Source organism: Coregonus lavaretus (assembly GCF_964263955.1).
Source record: "Coregonus lavaretus genome assembly, chromosome: 14".
Lineage (NCBI taxonomy): Eukaryota > Metazoa > Chordata > Actinopteri > Salmoniformes > Salmonidae > Coregonus > Coregonus lavaretus.
In genome coordinates this window covers 15,578,417-15,599,567 of record NC_140001.1, presented here as the reverse complement: position 1 = coordinate 15,599,567, position 21,151 = coordinate 15,578,417, and the positions used below count along the sequence as shown (strand labels likewise).

The window sequence follows — 21,151 nt, the reverse complement described above, 5'->3', positions numbered from 1 at the left end:
TTCTCATTCACAATGGGTACGCAGAGCTTGTAGTTCGATTAGAGAAAATAATAGGTAGAAGATGATATGAATGGGGGTTTGAAGAGGGACAGTAAGTACAATCTGTCCTGTCTGTTCTGACTGCTAAGGGTTTTCAGTTCTCTAAGACGGCCTTGTATTACCCCTTATCAGTCTTAACCCCTACTCTACCTCCTCTCCACTCCCACATGAGTGGCTGACCAATCGTGAGGCAGAAAGAATGTTACAAAGACTGTTACAGTATACATTCTCCATAATCATACATGAACTCAGACATTCTTATCTTTAATCTTTACATTTCTGTCTGTCTTGCTGATTATGAGTCAGTCAGTACGTCTGTCCGTCCATCCGTCTGTCTAGTATAGTATCCTGGGTCGGGTGGGGTCAGGATCAAACTGACCTTATGTCAGCACATGGGCTTGGGCTCAGGGGTCACAGTCTTTAAGACCCCCAGTTGGACCCTCTCTGAATCAGGCTTTGAGGGGGGAGTGGGACGCCCTCCCTGGGTAAAGAGGTACAAGCCAGTGTAGGCCGTCATTGTAAATAAGAATTTGTTCTTAACTGACTTGCCTAGTTAAATAAAGGTAAAATAAAATAAATAAATAAACAAACAAGACAGCCCCATACAGCTTAGACAGCAGACACAACTCATCTTTCTGCGCTAATCCCATTATGACACTGCACACACAGATCACATACACACACACACTTCATAAACACTGCTGATCAGACCAATTAGGTCCTAGACGTAAACCAATCAGACACACAAGAGATACTTATGGACACATTCAATAGCACACACATATTGAAACACCTGTCATCCTATTGCAGCTGCAACACAGAACAGTGTGTGTACATGTGTTTATGCGTGTTTGTCTCCACCGAAAATGAAAACGGATGTCGTAGGTAAGACATACTTTTGGACATTGCCTTTTACCCTAAATTATTACATTAATATTTTAGAAGGTTAGAAGATTAACCCTTACAGTCATTTCTCTGTGTACTTTGCAGCTCGGAATGAATCCTTGGTCGTGTTCATAGGGCACATGTAAAAGGAATGTAACGAATGTTCCTTATTGGACAAATCCAGGTAGTCCCTCCCTGTTTCACTCCATTTGGTTCCTTATGAACATATCCCATTTTCCGGTCCATTTCTTTTTGTCGTTTTGGGCTATACTCAGAGTCACTAAAGTTCTACGTGTCATTTCAGTTTTCTATGTTTCAGGCTAAATCTGAAGACTTTTCATTCTTGTAGATTTGTGGAATATTACTATTTCATAAACTGAAAATAGGATGATTTCTTGTCTGTTTAGTCTGTTTGTAGCCATTTTACCTGATTTCTGGGAGAATAGTGCAGTTGCAGGTGCAGAGAGGTTATTAGGGAACTGCTGCTTTGGATTAGCCAGTCAGTTTGCAGCGCAGGGAAACAGCGTGTGAGGAAAGAAATAATGTAGGATTAGATTGTGCGTCTAATCTCCTTATAGTGAGTGTGCATTCTCAGCAGATATGTGCCATCTATCTATCTCGCTCTCTCTCTATCTATCTATTGTATTTCTCTAGCTATCTCTCTATCTGTCACTATCCTTCTCTGTCTCGAACTATGTGGCTACACTGGTTACTGTGGTCACTGGACGCTCCTAAATGTTTCTGTGTGCGGCGATTTCAGACCTACAGTACACAGTTCAGTCCTATAGTATACTACATGTACACTACAAGTGAATGAGTGAGTGAATAAATGAAGTCACTAACTGTAAGTCGCTCTGGATAAGAGCGTCTGCTAAATTACTAAAATGTAAAATGTAAGATACTTTGGTGATGTAACCCCACTACAATCCAGGGACCACATCTAAGGACCCCTGCTCATCCTCATGACACAATGTCTGTCACATGTCATTACCACACCATAAAACACTGCTAAAATGAACAGGATGCCACAAAGTCCTGTTGACTGGAGAGGTTCCTTCTGATTGGGAGCACTGTTCCCCGTCACTGGGTCACATGTGACAGAAACACACACACACACACACACACAACCACGCACACACCCTAATGAGCCCACCGACAGTTGGGGGAACGTTGAGTGGCCATTAATACTGGTACGGTACAGGCAAGTGTGTGTGACACAAGGAAACGGTTATGTAACCCAGGTGTGTGTTTTCCCTTCCCACCTCTCTGTCCACAGCCCAAATCGAAGTTATACCGTGCAAAATCTGTGGAGACAAGTCATCAGGAATCCACTATGGAGTCATCACGTGTGAGGGCTGCAAAGTGAGTTCTCCACACAGCTCTGTTGTTCCCTCTGTCTGACTCTATCCCCATCATTCTCCAATGTCATTTCTGTTTCATATCTTCCTTTTATTCCATCAACTGCCTTCTACTCTCCATCAGCTCTTTTCTTTTCTATTATTTTATGATATTTTCCTTATTTTCCAAATCATAGACTGACTGCTCCGGTGTTTGTGGTTGTCCTGTAGGGGTTCTTCAGACGAAGTCAGCAGAACAATGCTGCATACTCCTGCCCTCGCCAGAGGAACTGTCTGATCGACAGGACCAACCGAAACCGCTGCCAGCACTGCCGCTTACAGAAGTGTCTCGCACTCGGAATGTCCAGAGATGGTGAGACCGCTTACACACACACACACACACACACACACACACACAAGTGTAGACACTTACTTACTTTAAAATGTCTAAAGCCCAGGTGAAGCTGAGAGAGAAAACAAACACAATGTGACTAATAAACAACCTCCTTCTCTCCCTCCCCCTCTCTGTGTGTAGCTGTGAAGTTTGGCCGCATGTCCAAGAAGCAGCGTGACAGCCTGTACGCCGAGGTACAGAAGCACCAGCAGCGGATCCTGAATGAGCGGCAGCAGCAGACGTGTGAGGCAGAGGCCCTTGCGCGTGTCTACTCGTCCAGCCTGACCAACGGCCTTAGCACCCTCAACCACGAGATCGGAGGCACATACGCCAACGGCCACGTCATCGAGCTCCCCAAGGGCCAGGTGAACGGTGGTGCCCCGGGTGGCTACTACCATGGTATGGACTCCACCCAGCCATCTCCGGACCAGTCGGGCCTGGACATGGCGGGCATGAAGCACATCAAGCAGGAGCCGGTGTACGACCTGACCCCCGTGTCTAACCTGTTCAACTACAGCGCCTACCAGGACAGTCAGCTGGCGCACAGCAATGTCAGCATGGGAGAGCTAGGTAACTAAGGGTTACGGTCAAGTTCATTCCAAGATATCGAATTTGGCCGTCAGTGCACCCTCAAAAACATTAGGTGCATAATGATGTCTCTGTGAGTGAGTGTTGCACAGTGCAGGAAGATACCAGGCCTTAATTGATGATTTGAATAGGAGGGTGTGTCAGTGTGATAAGCTGTGTGCGGGACAGGAGATCAGACAGGCTTAGAGAGAGAGAGAGAGTGAGAGAGTGAGAGAGTGAGAGAGAGAGAGAGAGAGAGAGAGAGGGCTGTGATAGAGAGTTAGAAATAGAGAGCAACTGGAGAGAGAGAGACAGGGAGAGAGAGAGAGAGACAGGGAGGGAGAGCGAGAGAGAAAGCGAGAGAGCGAGAGATGCCAGGACCACAAATACAAATTCCATCTAGACACCGTTGCCCTAGAGCACACAAAAAACTATACATACCTCGGCCTAAACATCAGCGCCACAGGTAACTTCCACAAAGCTGTGAATTATCTGAGAGACAAGGCAAGAAGGGCCTTCTATGCCATCAAAAGGAACATAACATTTGACATACCAATTAGGATCTGTCTAAAAATACTTGAATCAGTTATAGAACCCATTGCCCTTTATGGTTGTGAGGTCTGGGGTCCACTCACCAACCAAGAATTCACAAAATGGGACAAACACCAAATTGAGACTCTGCATGCAGAATTCTGCAAAAATATCCTCAGTGTACTACGAAAAACACAAAATAATGCATGCAGAGCAGAATTAGGGCCGATACCCGCTAATTATCAAAATCCAGAAAAGAGCCGTTAAATTCTATAACCACTTAAAAGGAAGCGATTTCCAAACCTTCCATAACAAAGCCATCACCTACAGAGAGATGAACTTGGAGAAGAGTGGTCCTGGGGCTCTGTTCACAAACACAAACAGACCCCACAGAGCCCCAGGACAACAACAACAACACAATTAGACCCAACCAAATCATGAGAAAACAAAAAGAGAATGACTTGACACATTGGAAAGAATTAACAAAAGACAGAGCAAACTAGAATGCTATTTGGCTCTAAACAGAGAGTACACAGTGGCAGAATACCTGACCACTGTGACTGACCCAAAGTATTGAGAAAGGCCGCTGTAGGCAGACCTGGCTCTCAAGAGAAGACAGGCTATGTGCACACTGCCCACAAAATGAGGTAGAAACTGAGCTGCACTTCCTAACCTTCTGCCAAATGTTTGACCATATTAGAGACACATATTTCCCTCAGATTACAGAGATCCACAAAGAATTTGAAAACAAACTCAATTTTGATAAACTCCCTTATCTACTGGGTGAAAAACCACAGTGTGCTATCACAGCAGCAAGATTTGTGACCTGTTGCCACAAGAAAAGGGCAAACAGTGAAGAACAAACACCATTGTAAATACAACCTATATTTATGTTTATTTATTTTCCCATTTGTACTTTAACTATTTGCACATTGTTACAATACTGTATATATACATAATATGACATTTGAAATATCTTTATTCTTTTGGAACTTCTGAGTGTAATGCTTACTGTTAATATTTATTGTTTATTTCACTTTCGTTTACTATCTACTTCACTTGCTTTGGCAATGTTAACATACGTTTCCCATGCCAATAAAGCCCTTAAATTGAAATTGAATTGAAAATTGAGAGAAAGAGAGAGAGAGGTGTCCATGCGTCATATTTAAGCTCAGCCCATCAATGTAAGAAACACCCATTGAGATTGCAGATTAAATCTTGAGTTTGGCCTGCCTTACAATGTCAATTTAGCTGAACACAGTTTTACTAGTGAACTCTATATTTGAGTTGTCACACATAAACTCGGATGGGGGTATACAATACATTCCCTGATTCTTGTAAAGATCGGTTCTGCGGTTTTCTATACCCAGTTTCAATTAGTGCCAACATTCAGACAAAAAAAATAAACATTTCTACAATACAGTTTAAAATGATGCTACATAAAAAGCAACCTCGTCCCAAGGCCTGGTGGACGAGACCACATACAAAGTTGCGTGAGGACTGAAACTTTCGGAGGTTGAATAAAGCTAAATAAAGGTGCAATAGTTTTCATTAAACGTATGATCAGTTCATCGGTTTCACGCTCCCATAGACAATGAATGATAAGCTACCATTTCGCTTGAATTTTGATCAAAGTGTGTGTCTGACTCTGTCTCTTCTCTGTCCTCTCCCCCTCTCCCTCCATAGATCGTATCGCCCAGAACATTATAAAGTCTCACCTGGAGACCTGTCAATACACAGCAGATGAGCTCCAGCAGCTGGCCTGGCAAACACACTCCTACGATGACATCAAGATGTTCCAGAGCAAAGTGAGTGTGTGACCAGTGTGTGTGTGTATGTCTTCCTTGTGACCAGTGTGTGTATGTGTGTCTGTTTGTGTGTGTGTGTGTGTTCCTTGTGACCAGTGTGTGTATGCGTGTCTGTTTGTGTGTGTGTGTGTGTGTGTGTGTGTGTGTGTGTGTGTGTGTTCCTTGTGACCAGCCGACATTGCACTGCTCATTTACCTACAACCTCTGAGCACCCCCCCTCCTCCTCCTACTCTGTTGTCATCCAATGTCTGTTTCCTCCCCTATACACCCCCCAACTCCGTTGTCATCCAATGTCTGTTTCCTCCCCTATACACCCCCCAACTCCATTGTCATCCAATGTCTGTTTCCTCCCCTATACACCCCCCAACTCCATTGTCATCCAATGTCTGTTTCCTCCCCTATACACCCCCCAACTCAGTTGTCATCCAATGTCTGTTCCCTCCCCTATACACCCCCCCCAACTCCATTGTCATCCAATGTCTCTTTTCTACCCTATACACCCCCCACCCCCCCCCAACGCCAGTATAAACAAAGTTTTTTTTAAATGTATGCACTCACTACTGTAAGTCGCTTTGGATAAGAGTATCTGCAGATAGCATTACTGGGTGATCTGAAAAGTCATAGTCAATCGATCAATAATATAATAATACTTTTAGCAAAAATGTTTATTTTCAATTTACAATCTGTAGAAACAATGAGAATAGAAAGGTTCAGAACTTTTGTAAAACATCACAGTACAGTTAAAAAATATATGGCAAATAGAAATCCAATATGGATGGTGTTAAGAGATAGATGGGTGGTGTTGAATGGAGTTGAAGGATGGGACTAATAACAAATAACAACAACTAATAACAACAAGATAACTAATAAAGTAAGCATACTGTGTCCATAATAAGTCTATAGGTTATAGGTTGAGAGCTTTTGTGAAAGAGCACAGTTAGAAAGATATGGCATGAAGACGCAAACCGGATGGACATCATGAAAATGATCGAAGAGGTTGAGGGTAGAGGAAGTTCAGGAGTAAAAACAAACAAAATAGAATTATTGTAATTGACTGTGTCCATAAAATGTATATAGTATGTATAAGCTGGAAGTAGAGGCCTAAGCATTGTTGTTGTCATGAGGTGAGGTGTATGTGTGGTGGAGGTCAGGCGCAGGACACCGAGGCTCAGTCCAACAGAGTTTACTCAAAATTTCCAAAAGGAAACGGAAAACAAACGACCTCAAACAACAAGAGGCGAGCATTTACGCAACATGCGTAAAACACAAAAAATGCAAACAAGAAACAAAACACGCAGCACAACGACAGGCGAACAACAACACACAATCCTACCAAGCAAAAAGACGGAACTTATAGGACAGGTGATGAATACACAATAGGACACAGGTGTGACAGACAGACAAAAGCAATCACACACAGAAACATAGATCGGTGGCAGCTAGTACTCCGGGGACGGCGACCGCCGACGCCTGCTCGTACCAGGAGGGGGAGCAGCCTCGGCAGAATCCGTGACAGTTGTTCACTAGTTTACTCCAATTAGGGAAGGGGTGGTGGGGTTGGAAAGTAATAAAGGGAAATATACAGTGGGGAAAAAAAGTATTTAGTCAGCCACCAATTGTGCAAGTTCTCCCACTTAAAAAGATGAGAGAGGCCTGTAATTGTCATCATAGGTACACGTCAACTATGACAGACAAAATGAGAAAAAATAATCCAGAAAATCACATTGTAGGATTTTTAATGAATTTATTTGCAAATTATGGTGGAAAATAAGTATTTGGTCAATAACAAAAGTTTCTCAATACTTTGTTATATACCCTTTGTTGGCAATGACACAGGTCAAACGTTTTCTGTAAGTCTTCACAAGGTTTTCACACACTGTTGCTGGTATTTTGGCCCATTCCTCCATGCAGATCTCCTCTAGAGCAGTGATGTTTTGGGGCTGTCGCTGGGCAACACAGACTTTCAACTCCCTCCAAAGATTTTCTATGGGGTTGAGATCTGGAGACTGGCTAGGCCACTCCAGGACCTTGAAATGCTTCTTACGAAGCCACTCCTTCGTTGCCCGGGCGGTGTGTTTGGGATCATTGTCATGCTGAAAGACCCAGCCACGTTTCATCTTCAATGCCCTTGCTGATGGAAGGAGGTTTTCACTCAAAATCTCACGATACATGGCCCCATTCATTCTTTCCTTTACACGGATCAGTCGTCCTGGTCCCTTTGCAGAAAAACAGCCCCAAAGCATGATGTTTCCACCCCCATGCTTCACAGTAGGTATGGTGTTCTTTGGATGCAACTCAGCATTCTTTGTCCTCCAAACACGACGAGTTGAGTTTTTACCAAAAAGTTCTATTTTGGTTTCATCTGACCATATGACATTCTCCCAATCCTCTTCTGGATCATCCAAATGCACTCTAGCAAACTTCAGACGGGCCTGGACATGTACTGGCTTAAGCAGGGGGACACGTCTTGCATTGCAGGATTTGAGTCCCTGGCGGCGTAGTGTGTTACTGATGGTAGGCTTTGTTACTTTGGTCCCAGCTCTCTGCAGGTCATTCACTAGGTCCCCCCGTGTGGTTCTGGGATTTTTGCTCACCGTTCTTGTGATCATTTTGACCCCACGGGGTGAGATCTTGCGTGGAGCCCCAGATCGAGGGAGATTATCAGTGGTCTTGTATGTCTTCCATTTCCTAATAATTGCTCCCACAGTTGATTTCTTCAAACCAAGCTGCTTACCTATTGCATATTCAGTCTTCCCAGCCTGGTGCAGGTCTACAATTTTGTTTCTGGTGTCCTTTGACAGCTCTTTGGTCTTGGCCATAGTGGAGTTTGGAGTGTGACTGTTTGAGGTTGTGGACAGGTGTCTTTTATACTGATAACAAGTTCAAACAGGTGCCATTAATACAGGTAACGAGTGGAGGACAAAGGAGCCTCTTAAATAATAAGTTACAGGTCTGTGAGAGCCAGAAATCTTGCTTGTTTGTAGGTGACCAAATACTTATTTTCCACCATAATTTGCAAATAAATTCATAAAAAATCCTACAATGTGATTTTCTGGAGTTTTTTTCCTCAATTTGTCTGTCATAGTTGACGTGTACCTATGATGAAAATTACAGGCCTCTCTCATCTTTTTAAGTGGGAGAACTTGCACAATTGGTGGCTGACTAAATACATTTTTTCCCCACTGTATGTTTTTAAAGGATATGTATATATGTATGTATGTACAGTGGGGAAAAAAAGTATTTAGTCAGCCACCAATTGTGCAAGTTCTCCCACTTAAAAAGATGAGAGAGGCCTGTAATTTTCATCATAGGTACACGTCAACTATGACAGACAAATTGAGGGAAAAAAATCCAGAAAATCACATTGTAGGATTTTTAATGAATTTATTTTCAAATGATGGTGGAAAATAAGTATTTGGTCACCTACAAACAAGCAAGATTTCTGGCTCTCACAGACCTGTAACTTCTTCTTTAAGAGACTCCTCTGTCCTCCACTCGTTACCTGTATTAATGGCACCTGTTTGAACTTGTTATCAGTATAAAAGACACCTGTTACCATCAGTAACACACTACGCCGCCAGGGACTCAAATCCTGCAGTGCCAGACGTGTCCCCCTGCTTAAGCCTGTACATGTCCAGGCCCGTCTGAAGTTTGCTAGAGTGCATTTGGATGATCCAGAAGAGGATTGGGAGAATGTCATATGGTCAGATGAAACCAAAATAGAACTTTTTGGTAAAAACTCAACTCGTCGTGTTTGGAGGACAAAGAATGCTGAGTTGCGTCCAAAGAACACCATACCTACTGTGAAGCATGGGGGTGGAAACATCATGCTTTGGGGCTGTTTTTCTGCAAAGGGACCAGGACGACTGATCGTGTAAAGGAAAGAATGAATGGGGCCATGTATCGTGAGATTCTGAGTGAAAACCTCCTTCCATCAGCAAGGGCATTGAAGATGAAACGTGGCTGGGTCTTTCAGCATGACAATGATCCCAAACACACCGCCCGGGCAACGAAAGAGTGGCTTCGTAAGAACCATTTCAAGGTCCTGGAGTGGCCTAGCCAGTCTCCAGATCTCAACCCCATAGAAAATTTTTGGAGGGAGTTGAAAGTCTGTGTTGCCCAGCGACAGCCCCAAAACATCACTGCTCTAGAGGAGATCTGCATGGAGGAATGGGCCAAAATACCAGCAACAGTGTGTGAAAACCTTGTGACGACATACAGAAAACGTTTGACCTGTGTCATTGCCAACAAAGGGTATATAAGAAAGTATTGAGAAACTTTTGTTATTGACCAAATGCTTATTTTCCACCATAATCTGCAAATAAATTCATAAAAAATCCTACAATGTGATTTTCTGGAAAATAAATTCTCATTTTGTCTGTCATAGTTGACGTGTACCTATGATGAAAATTACAGGCATCTCTCATCTTTTTAAGTGGGAGAACTTGCACAATTGGTGGCTGACTAAATACTTTTTTTCCCCACTGTATATATGTATGTCTGTATATATGTGTGTGTATGTATGTGTGTATATATATATATAAAAAAAAAAAGATATATATATATATATATATATATATATATATATATATATATATATATATATATATATATATATATATATATATATATATATATATTTGCGAGAGAAAAAAACAAATGGGGGATTGGAATTGATGCAGACAATTACATTGATGGAAGTTACAGTCTATCTACAATATTAAAGCTGATCTACACTCTCTCCTCCCCTATACACACTATTTAAATGTATCTTTCCTCCCCTATACACCCTATTTAAATGTCTCTTTCCTCCCCTATACTCTCTATTTAAATGTCTCTTTCCTCCCCTATACACACTATTTAAATGTCTCTTTCCTCCCCTATACACACTTTTTAAATGTCTCTTTCCTCCCCTATACACACTATTTAAATGTCTCTTTCCTCCCCTATACACCCTATTTAAATGTCTCTTTCCTCCACAATACACACTATTTAAAATGCCTCTTTCCTCCCCTATACACCCTATTTAAATGTCTCTTTCCTCCCCTATACTCGCTATTTAAATGTCTCTTTCCTCCCCTATACACCCTATTTAAATGTCTCTTTCCTCCACAATACACACTATTTAAAATGCCTCTTTCCTCCCCTATACACCCTATTTAAATGTCTCTTTCCTCCCCTATACTCTCTATTTAAATGTATATTTCCTCCCCTATACACACTATTTAAATGTCTCTTTCCTCCCCTATACACACTATTTAAATGTCTCTTTCCTCCCCTATACACACTATTTAAATGTATATTTCCTCCCCTATACACACTATTTAAATGTCTTTCCTCCCCTATACACACTATTTAAATGTCTCTTTCCTCCCCTATACACCCTATTTAAATGTCTCTTTCCTCCCCTATACACACTATTTAAATGTCTCTTTCCTCCACAATACACACTATTTAAATGTCTCTTTCCTCCCCTATACACACTATTTAAATGTATATTTCCTCCCCTATACACACTATTTAAATGTCTCTTTCCTCCCCTATACACACTATTTAAATGTATATTTCCTCCCCTATACTCACTATTTAAATGTCTCTTTCCTCCCCTATACACACTATTTAAATGTCTCTTTCCTCTCCTATACTCGCTATTTAAATGTCTCTTTCCTCCCCTATACACCCTATTTAAATGTCTCTTTCCTCCACAATACACACTATTTAAATGTCTCTTTCCTCCCCTATACACCCTATTTAAATGCCTCTTTCCTCCCCTATACACACTATTTAAATGTCTCTTTCCTCTCCTATACTCGCTATTTAAATGTCTCTTTCCTCCCCTATACACCCTATTTAAATGTCTCTTTCCTCCACAATACACCCTATTTAAATGTCTCTTTCCTCCACAATACATACTATTTAAAATGCCTCTTTCCTCCCCTATACACCCTATTTAAATGTCTCTTTCCTCCCCTATACTCGCTATTTAAATGTCTCTTTCCTCCCCTATGCACACTATTTAAATGTCTCTTTCCTCCCCTATACACACTATTTAAATGTCTCTTTCCTCCCCTATACACACTATGTAAATGTCTCTTTCCTCCCCTATACACACTATTTAAATGTCTCTTTCCTCCCCTATACACACTATTTAAATGTCTCTTTCCTCCCCTATGCACACTATTTAAATGTCTCTTTCCTCCCCTATACTCTCTATTTAAATGTCTCTTTCCTCCCCTATACACACTATTTAAATGTCTCTTTCCTCCCCTATACACACTATTTAAATGTCTCTTTCCTCCCCTATGCACACTATTTAAATGTCTCTTTCCTCCCCTATACTCTCTATTTAAATGTCTCTTTCCTCCCCTATACACACTATTTAAATGTCTCTTTCCTCCCCTATACACACTATTTAAATGTCTCTTTCCTCCCCTACACTCGCTATTTACAGTGGGAAAAAAAAGTATTTAGTCAGCCACCAATTGTGCAAGTTCTCCCACGTAAAAAGATGAGAGGCCTGTAATTTTCATCATAGGTACACGTCAACTATGACAGACAAAATGAGAATTTTTTTTCCAGAAAATCATATTGTAGGATTTTTAATGAATTTATTTGCAAATTATGGTGGAAAATAAGTATTTGGTTAATAACAAAAGTTTCTCAATACTTTGTTATATACCCTTTGTTGGCAATGACACAGGTCAAACGTTTTCTGTAAGTCTTCACAAGGTTTTCACACACTGTTGCTGGTATTTTGGCCCATTCCTCCATGCAGATCTCCTCTAGAGCAGTGATGTTTTGGGGCTGTCGCTGGGCAACACGGACTTTCAACTCCCTCCAAAGATTTTCTATGGGGTTGAGATCTGGAGACTGGCTAGGCCACTCCAGGACCTTGAAATGCTTCTTACGAAGCCACTCCTTCGTTGCCCGGGCGGTGTGTTTGGGATCATTGTCATGCTGAAAGACCCAGCCACGTTTCATCTTCAATGCCCTTGCTGATGGAAGGAGGTTTTCACTCAAAATCTCACGATACATGGCCCCATTCATTCTTTCCTTTACACGGATCAGTCGTCCTGGTCCCTTTGCAGAAAAACAGCCCCAAAGCATGATGTTTCCACCCCCATGCTTCACAGTAGGTATGGTGTTCTTTGGATGCAACTCAGCATTCTTTGTCCTCCAAACACGACGAGTTGAGTTTTTACCAAAAAGTCCTATTTTGGTTTCATCTGACCATATGACATTCTCCCAATACTCTTCTGGATCATCCAAATGCACTCTAGCAAACTTCAGACGGGCCTAGACATGTACTGGCTTAAGCAGGGGGACACGTCTCACACTGCAGGATTTGATTCCCTGGCGGCGTAGTGTGTTACTGATGGTAGGCTTTGTTACTTTGGTCCCAGCTCTCTGCAGGTCATTCACTAGGTCCCCCCGTGTGGTTCTGGGATTTTTGCTCACCGTTCTTGTGATCATTTTGACCCCACTGGGTGAGATCTTGCGTGGAGCCCCAGATCGAGGGAGATTATCAGTGGTCGTGTATGTCTTCCATTTCCTAATAATTGCTCCCACAGTTGATTTCTTCAAACCAAGCTGCTTACCTATTGCAGATTCAGTCTTCCCAGCCTGGTGCAGGTCTACAATTTTGTTTCTGGTGTCCTTTGACAGCTCTTTGGTCTTGGCCATAGTGGAGTTTGGAGTGTGACTGTTTGAGGTTGTGGACAGGTGTCTTTTATACTGATAACAAGTTCAAACAGGTGCCATTAATACAGGTAACGAGTGGAGGACAGAGGAGCCTCTTAAAGAAGAAGTTACAGGTCTGTGAGAGCCAGAAATCTTGCTTGTTTGTAGGTGACCAAATACTTATTTTCCACCATAATTTGCAAATAAATTCATTAAAAATCCTACAATGTGATTTTCTGGATTTTTTTTCCTCCATTTGTCTGTCATAGTTGACGTGTACCTATGATGAAAATTACAGGCCTCTCTCATATTTTTAAGTGGGAGAACTTGCACAATTGGTGGCTGACTAAATACTTTTTTTCCCCACTGTAAATGTCTCTTTCCTCACCTATACACACTATTTAAATGTCTCTTTCCTCCCCTATACACACTTTTTAAATGTCTCTTTCCTCCCCTATACACACTATTTAAAATGCCTCTTTCCTCCCCTATACACCCTATTTAAATGTCTCTTTCCTCCCCTATACTCGCTATTTAAATGTCTCTTTCCTCCCCTATACACCCTATTTAAATGTCTCTTTCCTCCACAATACACACTATTTAAAATGCCTCTTTCCTCCCCTATACACCCTATTTAAATGTCTCTTTCCTCCCCTATACTCTCTATTTAAATGTATATTTCCTCCCCTATACACACTATTTAAATGTCTCTTTCCTCCCCTATACACACTATTTAAATGTCTCTTTCCTCCCCTATACACACTTTTTAAATGTCTCTTTCCTCCCCTATACACACTATTTAAATGTCCCTTTCCTCCCCTATACACACTATTTAAATGTCTCTTTCCTCCCCTATACACACTATTTAAATGTCTCTTTCCTCCCCTATACACCCTATTTAAATGTCTCTTTCCTCCACAATACACACTATTTAAATGTCTCTTTCCTCCCCTATACACCCTATTTAAATGTCTCTTTCCTCCCCTATACACACTATTTAAATGTATATTTCCTCCCCTATACACACTATTTAAATGTCTCTTTCCTCCCCTATACACACTATTTAAATGTATATTTCCTCCCCTATACACACTATTTAAATGTCTCTTTCCTCCCCTATACACACTATTTAAATGTATATTTCCTCCCCTATACTCACTATTTAAATGTCTCTTTCCTCCCCTATACACACTATTTAAATGTCTCTTTCCTCTCCTATACTCGCTATTTAAATGTCTCTTTCCTCCCCTATACACCCTATTTAAATGTCTCTTTCCTCCACAATACACACTATTTAAATGTCTCTTTCCTCCCCTATACACCCTATTTAAATGTCTCTTTCCTCCCCTATACACACTATTTAAATGTCTCTTTCCTCTCCTATACTCGCTATTTAAATGTCTCTTTCCTCCCCTATACACCCTATTTAAATGTCTCTTTCCTCCACAATACACACTACTTAAAATGTCTCTTTCCTCCCCTATACACACTATTTAAATGTCTCTTTCCTCCCCTATTCACACTATTTAAATGTCTCTTTCCTCCCCTATACACCCTATTTAAATGTCTCTTTCCTCCCCTATACTCGCTATTTAAATGTCTCTTTCCTCTCCTATACTCGCTATTTAAATGTCTATTTTCTCCCCTATACTCGCTATTTAAATGTCTCTTTCCTCCCCTATACACCCTATTTAAATGTCTCTTTCCTCCACAATACACACTATTTAAAATGCCTCTTTCCTCCCCTATACACCCTATTTAAATGTCTCTTTCCTCCCCTATACTCGCTATTTAAATGTCTCTTTCCTCCCCTATGCACACTATTTAAATGTCTCTTTCCTCCCCTATACACACTATTTAAATGTCTCTTTCCTCCCCTATACACACTATGTAAATGTCTCTTTCCTCCCCTATACACACTATTTAAATGTCTCTTTCCTCCCCTATACACACTATTTAAATGTCTCTTTCCTCCCCTATACACACTATTTAAATGTCTCTTTCCTCCCCTATACACACTATTTAAATGTCTCTTTCCTCCCCTATACACACTATTTAAATGTCTCTTTCCTCCCCTATACACCCTATTTAAATGTTTCTTTCCTCCACAATACACACTATTTAAATGTCTCTTTCCTCCCCATATACTCGCTATTTAAATGTCTCTTTCCTCCCCTATACACCCTATTTAAATGTCTCTTTCCTCCACAATACACCCTATTTAAATGTCTCTTTCCTCCCCTATACTCACTATTTAAATGTCTCTTTCCTCCCCTATACTCGCTATTTAAATGTCTCTTTCCTCCCCTATACTCACTATTTAAATATATTTTTTTTTACTGACCTCATTCTTTCCCAAATTCTGTCTGTAGTGTCTCACCTCCCACTTTTTCTCTCTTTTCTTTCTCAAGTTCTCTTTCTCTGCTTGTTTCTCCTTCTGTTTCTATCGCTCTCTCTCGCTCCTCCTCTCCGCCTGTGTGTGTGTGTCTATGTTACAGAGCTGTAGTTCCTTTATCACCGTGACCTCTCTCATTCCTCTGTGTCTAATGGATTATGGGTCATTACAGAAGAAACCTTTGAAATATTCTCCATGGAGATTCATTTTACAGCCAGAAATTATAGAACACACAAAGACAATTTGCTGATATTGTACTTTGGATATTCCGTGTAGCGATGGAGCTGACTATTTTATAAGTATTCATTTCATAAAGATTCCTGTCTTTGTATTGTACTTCATTGAACAGCACAAAGGGTTGACCCAAATACAACTCCTCTGCATGTCTCATTGTGTGCACAGTCCTGTGGCATGAACATGTGGGTTAAATACGGTTTGTATTTGCACTTGCAGAAGTCCTATAGTAGTGTTTGAAAATTGTGTTCATGATATGTACACAGCTGTCATAACACGTGTTGATTTGTCTGTGAAGATGTCCCTAACAAAGTGTGTTTCTTTGCAGACGCGAGACGTGCTGTGGCAGCAGTGTGCCATCCAGATCACCCATTCCATCCAGTATGTGGTGGAGTTTGCCAAGCGCATCTCAGGCTTCATGGAGCTTTGCCAGAACGACCAGATCCTCCTGCTCAAGTCAGGTGAGCTCACCCTGCTTTCCCATTGGACACAAGTCTCCTGGTTGAAACAATGTTGTTTCTCCTTTCAACAAAAATTAACCAAATAATTGTGACACAAGACGACATTGTATCAACGTTGGAAAAGGTATTGGATTTGCAAAAAGACTTCAACATCTTTCTCTGTCTCTCTCTAGGTTGTCTGGAGGTGGTCCTGGTTAGAATGTGTCGGGCGTTTAACCCTCTCAACAACACAGTGCTGTTTGAGGGGAAGTACGGGGGCATGCAGATGTTCAAAGCACTAGGTAAGGCACTACCGCTAGCGCTACTGTACCGCCTCCATCTACGGCCATCTAAGTAGCATGATGTACTACAGTACCCATAATGTTCTGGACAAGATATTCGGTAGTCTCTGACCTGACCTTGAACTCTGATTTGTTACATATTACATTCATAGAAGTAACAGAGTTGCATACATAACTGTAGTAGGATGGGAAAACACTTCAGTGAATACTGCAGTAGGTATCGGGTTTGTATGGGGCGGCAGGTAGCTTAGTGGTTAAGATCGCTGGTTCTAATCCCCGAGCAGACTAGGTGAAAAATCTGTCGATGTGCCCTTGAGCAAGGCACTTAAACCTAATTGCTCCTGTAAGTCGCTCTGGATAAGAGCGTCTGCTAAATGACTAAAATTTAAAATGTAATGTATGAGTGTGTCTCTGTTTGCTGAATTCTTATTTTACATGAGACTACAGTATAACTATGAGACTACAGCATAACTATGAGACTACAGTATAACTATGAGACTGCAGCATAACTATGAGACTACAGTATAACTATGAGACTGCAGCATAACTATGAGACTACAGCATAACTATGAGACTACAGCATAACTATGAGACTACAGCATAACTATGAGACTACAGTATAACTATGAGACTACAGCATAACTATGAGACTGCAGCATAACTATGAGACTGCAGCATAACTATGAGACTACAGTATAACTATGAGACTACAGTATAACTATGAGACTACAGCATAACTATGAGACTACAGTATAACTATGAGACTACAGCATAACTATGAGACTGCAGTATGAGACTGCAGCATAACTATGAGACTACAGCATAACTATGAGACTACAGCATAACTATGAGACTACAGTATAACTATGAGACTACAGCATAACTATGAGACTGCAGCATAACTATGAGACTACAGTATAACTATGAGACTACAGTATAACTATGAGACTACAGTATAACTATGAGACTGCAGCATAACTATGAGACTGCAGCATAACTATGAGACTGCAGCATAACTATGAGACTACAGCATAACTATGAGACTACAGCATAACTATGAGACTGCAGCATAACTATGAGACTGCAGCATAACTATGAGACTACAGCATAACTATGAGACTACAGTATAACTATGAGACTGCAGCATAACTATGAGACTGCAGCATAACTATGAGACTACAGTATAACTATGAGACTGCAGCATAACTATGAGACTACAGTATAACTATGAGACTGCAGCATAACTATGAGACTGCAGCATAACTATGAGACTACAGTATAACTATGAGACTACAGTATAACTATGAGACTGCAGCATAACTATGAGACTGCAGCATAACTATGAGACTACAGCATAACTATGAGACTACAGCATAACTATGAGACTGCAGCATAACTATGAGACTACAGCATAACTATGAGACTACAGTATAACTATGAGACTACAGTATAACTATGAGACTGCAGCATAACTATGAGACTGCAGCATAACTATGAGACTACAGTATAACTATGAGACTGCAGCATAACTATGAGACTACAGTATAACTATGAGACTACAGTATAACTATGAGACTGCAGCATAACTATGAGACTACAGTATAACTATGAGACTGCAGCATAACTATGAGACTACAGTATAACTATGAGACTGCAGCATAACTATGAGACTACAGTATAACTATGCGACTACAGTATAACTATGAGACTACAGCATATTGTTATATTATTCTATATTGACCGCCTCGTTATTAACTCTCACAGGCTGTGACGACCTGGTCAGCGCTGTGTTTGACTTTGCCAAGAGTCTGTGCTCTCTGCAGCTCACTGAGGAGGAGATCGCTCTGTTCTCCGCAGCAGTGCTCATCTCCACAGGTTAGTACAGACTACTCACAGCCACAGTTACCTTCTGCTGCCACCTACAGGCAGACCTTACTGAGGCATTGCCTGGCTGGAGAATGCTGCTGTCAACACAGTGATTGACATGTGCTGCACTACTGAAGCGGTCTTTATTATAAGTAAGACAGACACAGTGATTGACATGTGATGTTGGTGTGTGTTCCTCTATCAGACCGGCCGTGGCTGATGGAGCCCAGGAAGGTGCAAAAGCTCCAGGAGAAGATCTACTTTGCACTTCAGCACATCATGCAGAAGAACCACATGGACGAGGACGCGCTGGCTAAGGTAGGGCACATCACCGTGCCTCATACAGTACAGCTGTTGTGGGGCTTAACATTGGTATCGAAGGGCGTCACACCTAGGCACTGTTCGAGAGCAGTGTATTTCAAACAACCTTTTCACTTTAGTTGCAATATTCATGTACAGACTGAGACTTTAGGTGGGTTATGATCTGGACTTCTTCACCCATCACCCCTGACCCCACTGTGTCCTCTGTAGCTGATTGGTCGGATACCCACGCTGTCGGCCGTGTGTACTCTCCACACCGAGGAGCTGCAGGCCTTCCAGCAGCTTCACCCCGAGACGGTGAACGTGCTCTTCCCCCCGCTCTACAAGGAGCTGTTCAACCCCGACCCCAATGCAGCGATCACCATGCCCAAGTGACTTTCTACGGTCCAACCTCAGAGAGTGGACCACAACGTAACCGCGGACGCATCATTACGGCAACGGCAAAGCCCGGACCACAGGCCCGGACCATCCAGACACTTACAGCCGCAAACACTAGGAATGTCCAGCACTTATCCGACCCGATTCACCGATACAGTCTAAAGAATGTATATAACGCACCCATGACCAAGGGGCTCTTCAGAACTGACCAGAAATGTACAGACTTTAACTAGCTCATTTAAGCTGTCTTTTAACTGGGTAAGTAAATTTGTTTATCTTAGATTTTCCTTTTTTTTTATGATATTGTGATATTGAAGATGGGGGAGGGATTCATGTGGATTCTGAAAATATATTGTAGATATTCTTTAGTGGAGAATGAATTCCAGTATTACATCTTCTGTTAATATTTTAGTCCTAATTTAAAAGTGAAGCAGCCCTATGTGGCTGATACCTTGTCTATGTTACTTTTATTTGATAGTTTCATGTGTACAGAATTTGGAAAGTTGAAAAGAGCCTTGTTAAAGAATATTGGGGTAAACCTGGGAGGTCATTTTGGTATGTCGAGAAAGCCTTGTCTGGGCTCTGTTGATATGTGAAGAGGGTATTGCATCCTTCAGTTCGGAACTATCAAACTGTAAAAGAAGGATTGAAACAATTATGGCTACTTTTCAAGGTGAAGATATGTACATAAATATTATATTTTGCGTGCAAAAAATATTTTGGCAGATTGCCATCCTGTCAATCATTTTTTTGTCGCTGCAATAACTCCATCCATCGAAGTTGGACTGCTATTGAACAATCAGATCAAATTAGAGATTGTAGTAGAAGGACCTCCCCCCCAGCCCCCCAGCCCCCCTAAACCCACCACCACCACCTCTCACCACACCACCCACCTAGCTAAAACTACTGTGTTGGTCTTGGTGTCTTTTCAAAGGGCATACAGTACCTAGTCAGTGAATAAGAACCCAAGTCACTGCATGAACCTCTTCCTCTCATCCCCCCCAGTCACATTTTGCACAATCTACACCCATGCTAATCACTGGGCTGCTTAAATGAAGAATTCTCTCTCAAGTTTCACACTGCTTTATCCTTATTCTTGCATTTCTCTCCTCAGCCACATCCTTCTAGAACGGTCAAGCACAGGGGGTAGTCATGATTAGCTAAAGTGGATACGCCAGTATGTCCATTTTACTGACAATATTCAGACATTCCATCTTTCAGATTAAAATGGACACTTGAAACCTATTCCACGTTACAGAGTGCTCTCTGGGACTTGAGATCTTGCACTGCTTATTATATCCAAAAAAACTGGGTAATAGATATTTTTCACTGAAACGTTTGCAACTTAAATTTGCAATACATTGTACAATCTTAATAGTAAACTATGATAGACAATCACTTCCATTTAAAAGTTAATGTTGAAGATCTTCGAGGATTTCCTTAGACATTATAATGGACACGTTTCCGTGTTTCGCACAGGGGCCAAATCGCTCTGAACCTTTAGTGGAGACTAGATGCTAGCCAGTGCCAGTGTACAGAACAGCATGACCTGTAACATTTTCCTTGACTTCTTTTTATCCCTTTCCCATATGCAGTGAACACTATCATACTCCATATGAGCTTCTCCTAGTCATAGAGTCTCCCCCTCCCCCGTGCCCCATACCATATCCTGCCCACCCCTCCACCCAAAAAGGAGTGCGAGGTTAGAGGTCAGTGGCTTGTTAAAGACAATCACTTGTGTCTCGATGCACTACACAGCATCTCTCTCAGGGAGCAACTCTTTTTCTGTCTTTGCATAAAAAGAGAGTTTGAATATTTTTGAAAAATGTAAGCGTTTTTTGGATATATAAATATGGTGGTGGCGCCCGGCGAAGGAACCTACCCAGACAAGGCTTTTGGGGGGAGGGGGGGGGGGGTCTGTGTATGTCTGCGTGTGAATGGATCTGTGTGTGGGGATAAATTCACTGTCCAGAT

The 21,151-nt window shown here is 41.6% G+C and overlaps 1 protein-coding gene across 1 annotated transcript; it reads left to right on the top strand.

Annotated features, from left to right (window-relative positions):
* Positions 1–905: 905 nt before the first annotated feature.
* rorb (RAR-related orphan receptor B) lies at positions 906–19,174 on the top strand (the record flags this gene model as incomplete). The annotated part of the gene is made up of 10 exons (XM_084176311.1): positions 906–924; positions 2,201–2,286; positions 2,493–2,634; positions 2,797–3,225; positions 5,440–5,561; positions 16,199–16,331; positions 16,505–16,612; positions 18,377–18,487; positions 18,684–18,796; positions 19,010–19,174. The coding sequence occupies 10 exons, from the start codon at positions 906–908 to the stop codon at positions 19,172–19,174; spliced, it is 1,428 nt and encodes a 475-aa protein (XP_084032437.1).
* Positions 19,175–21,151: the final 1,977 nt, after the last annotated feature.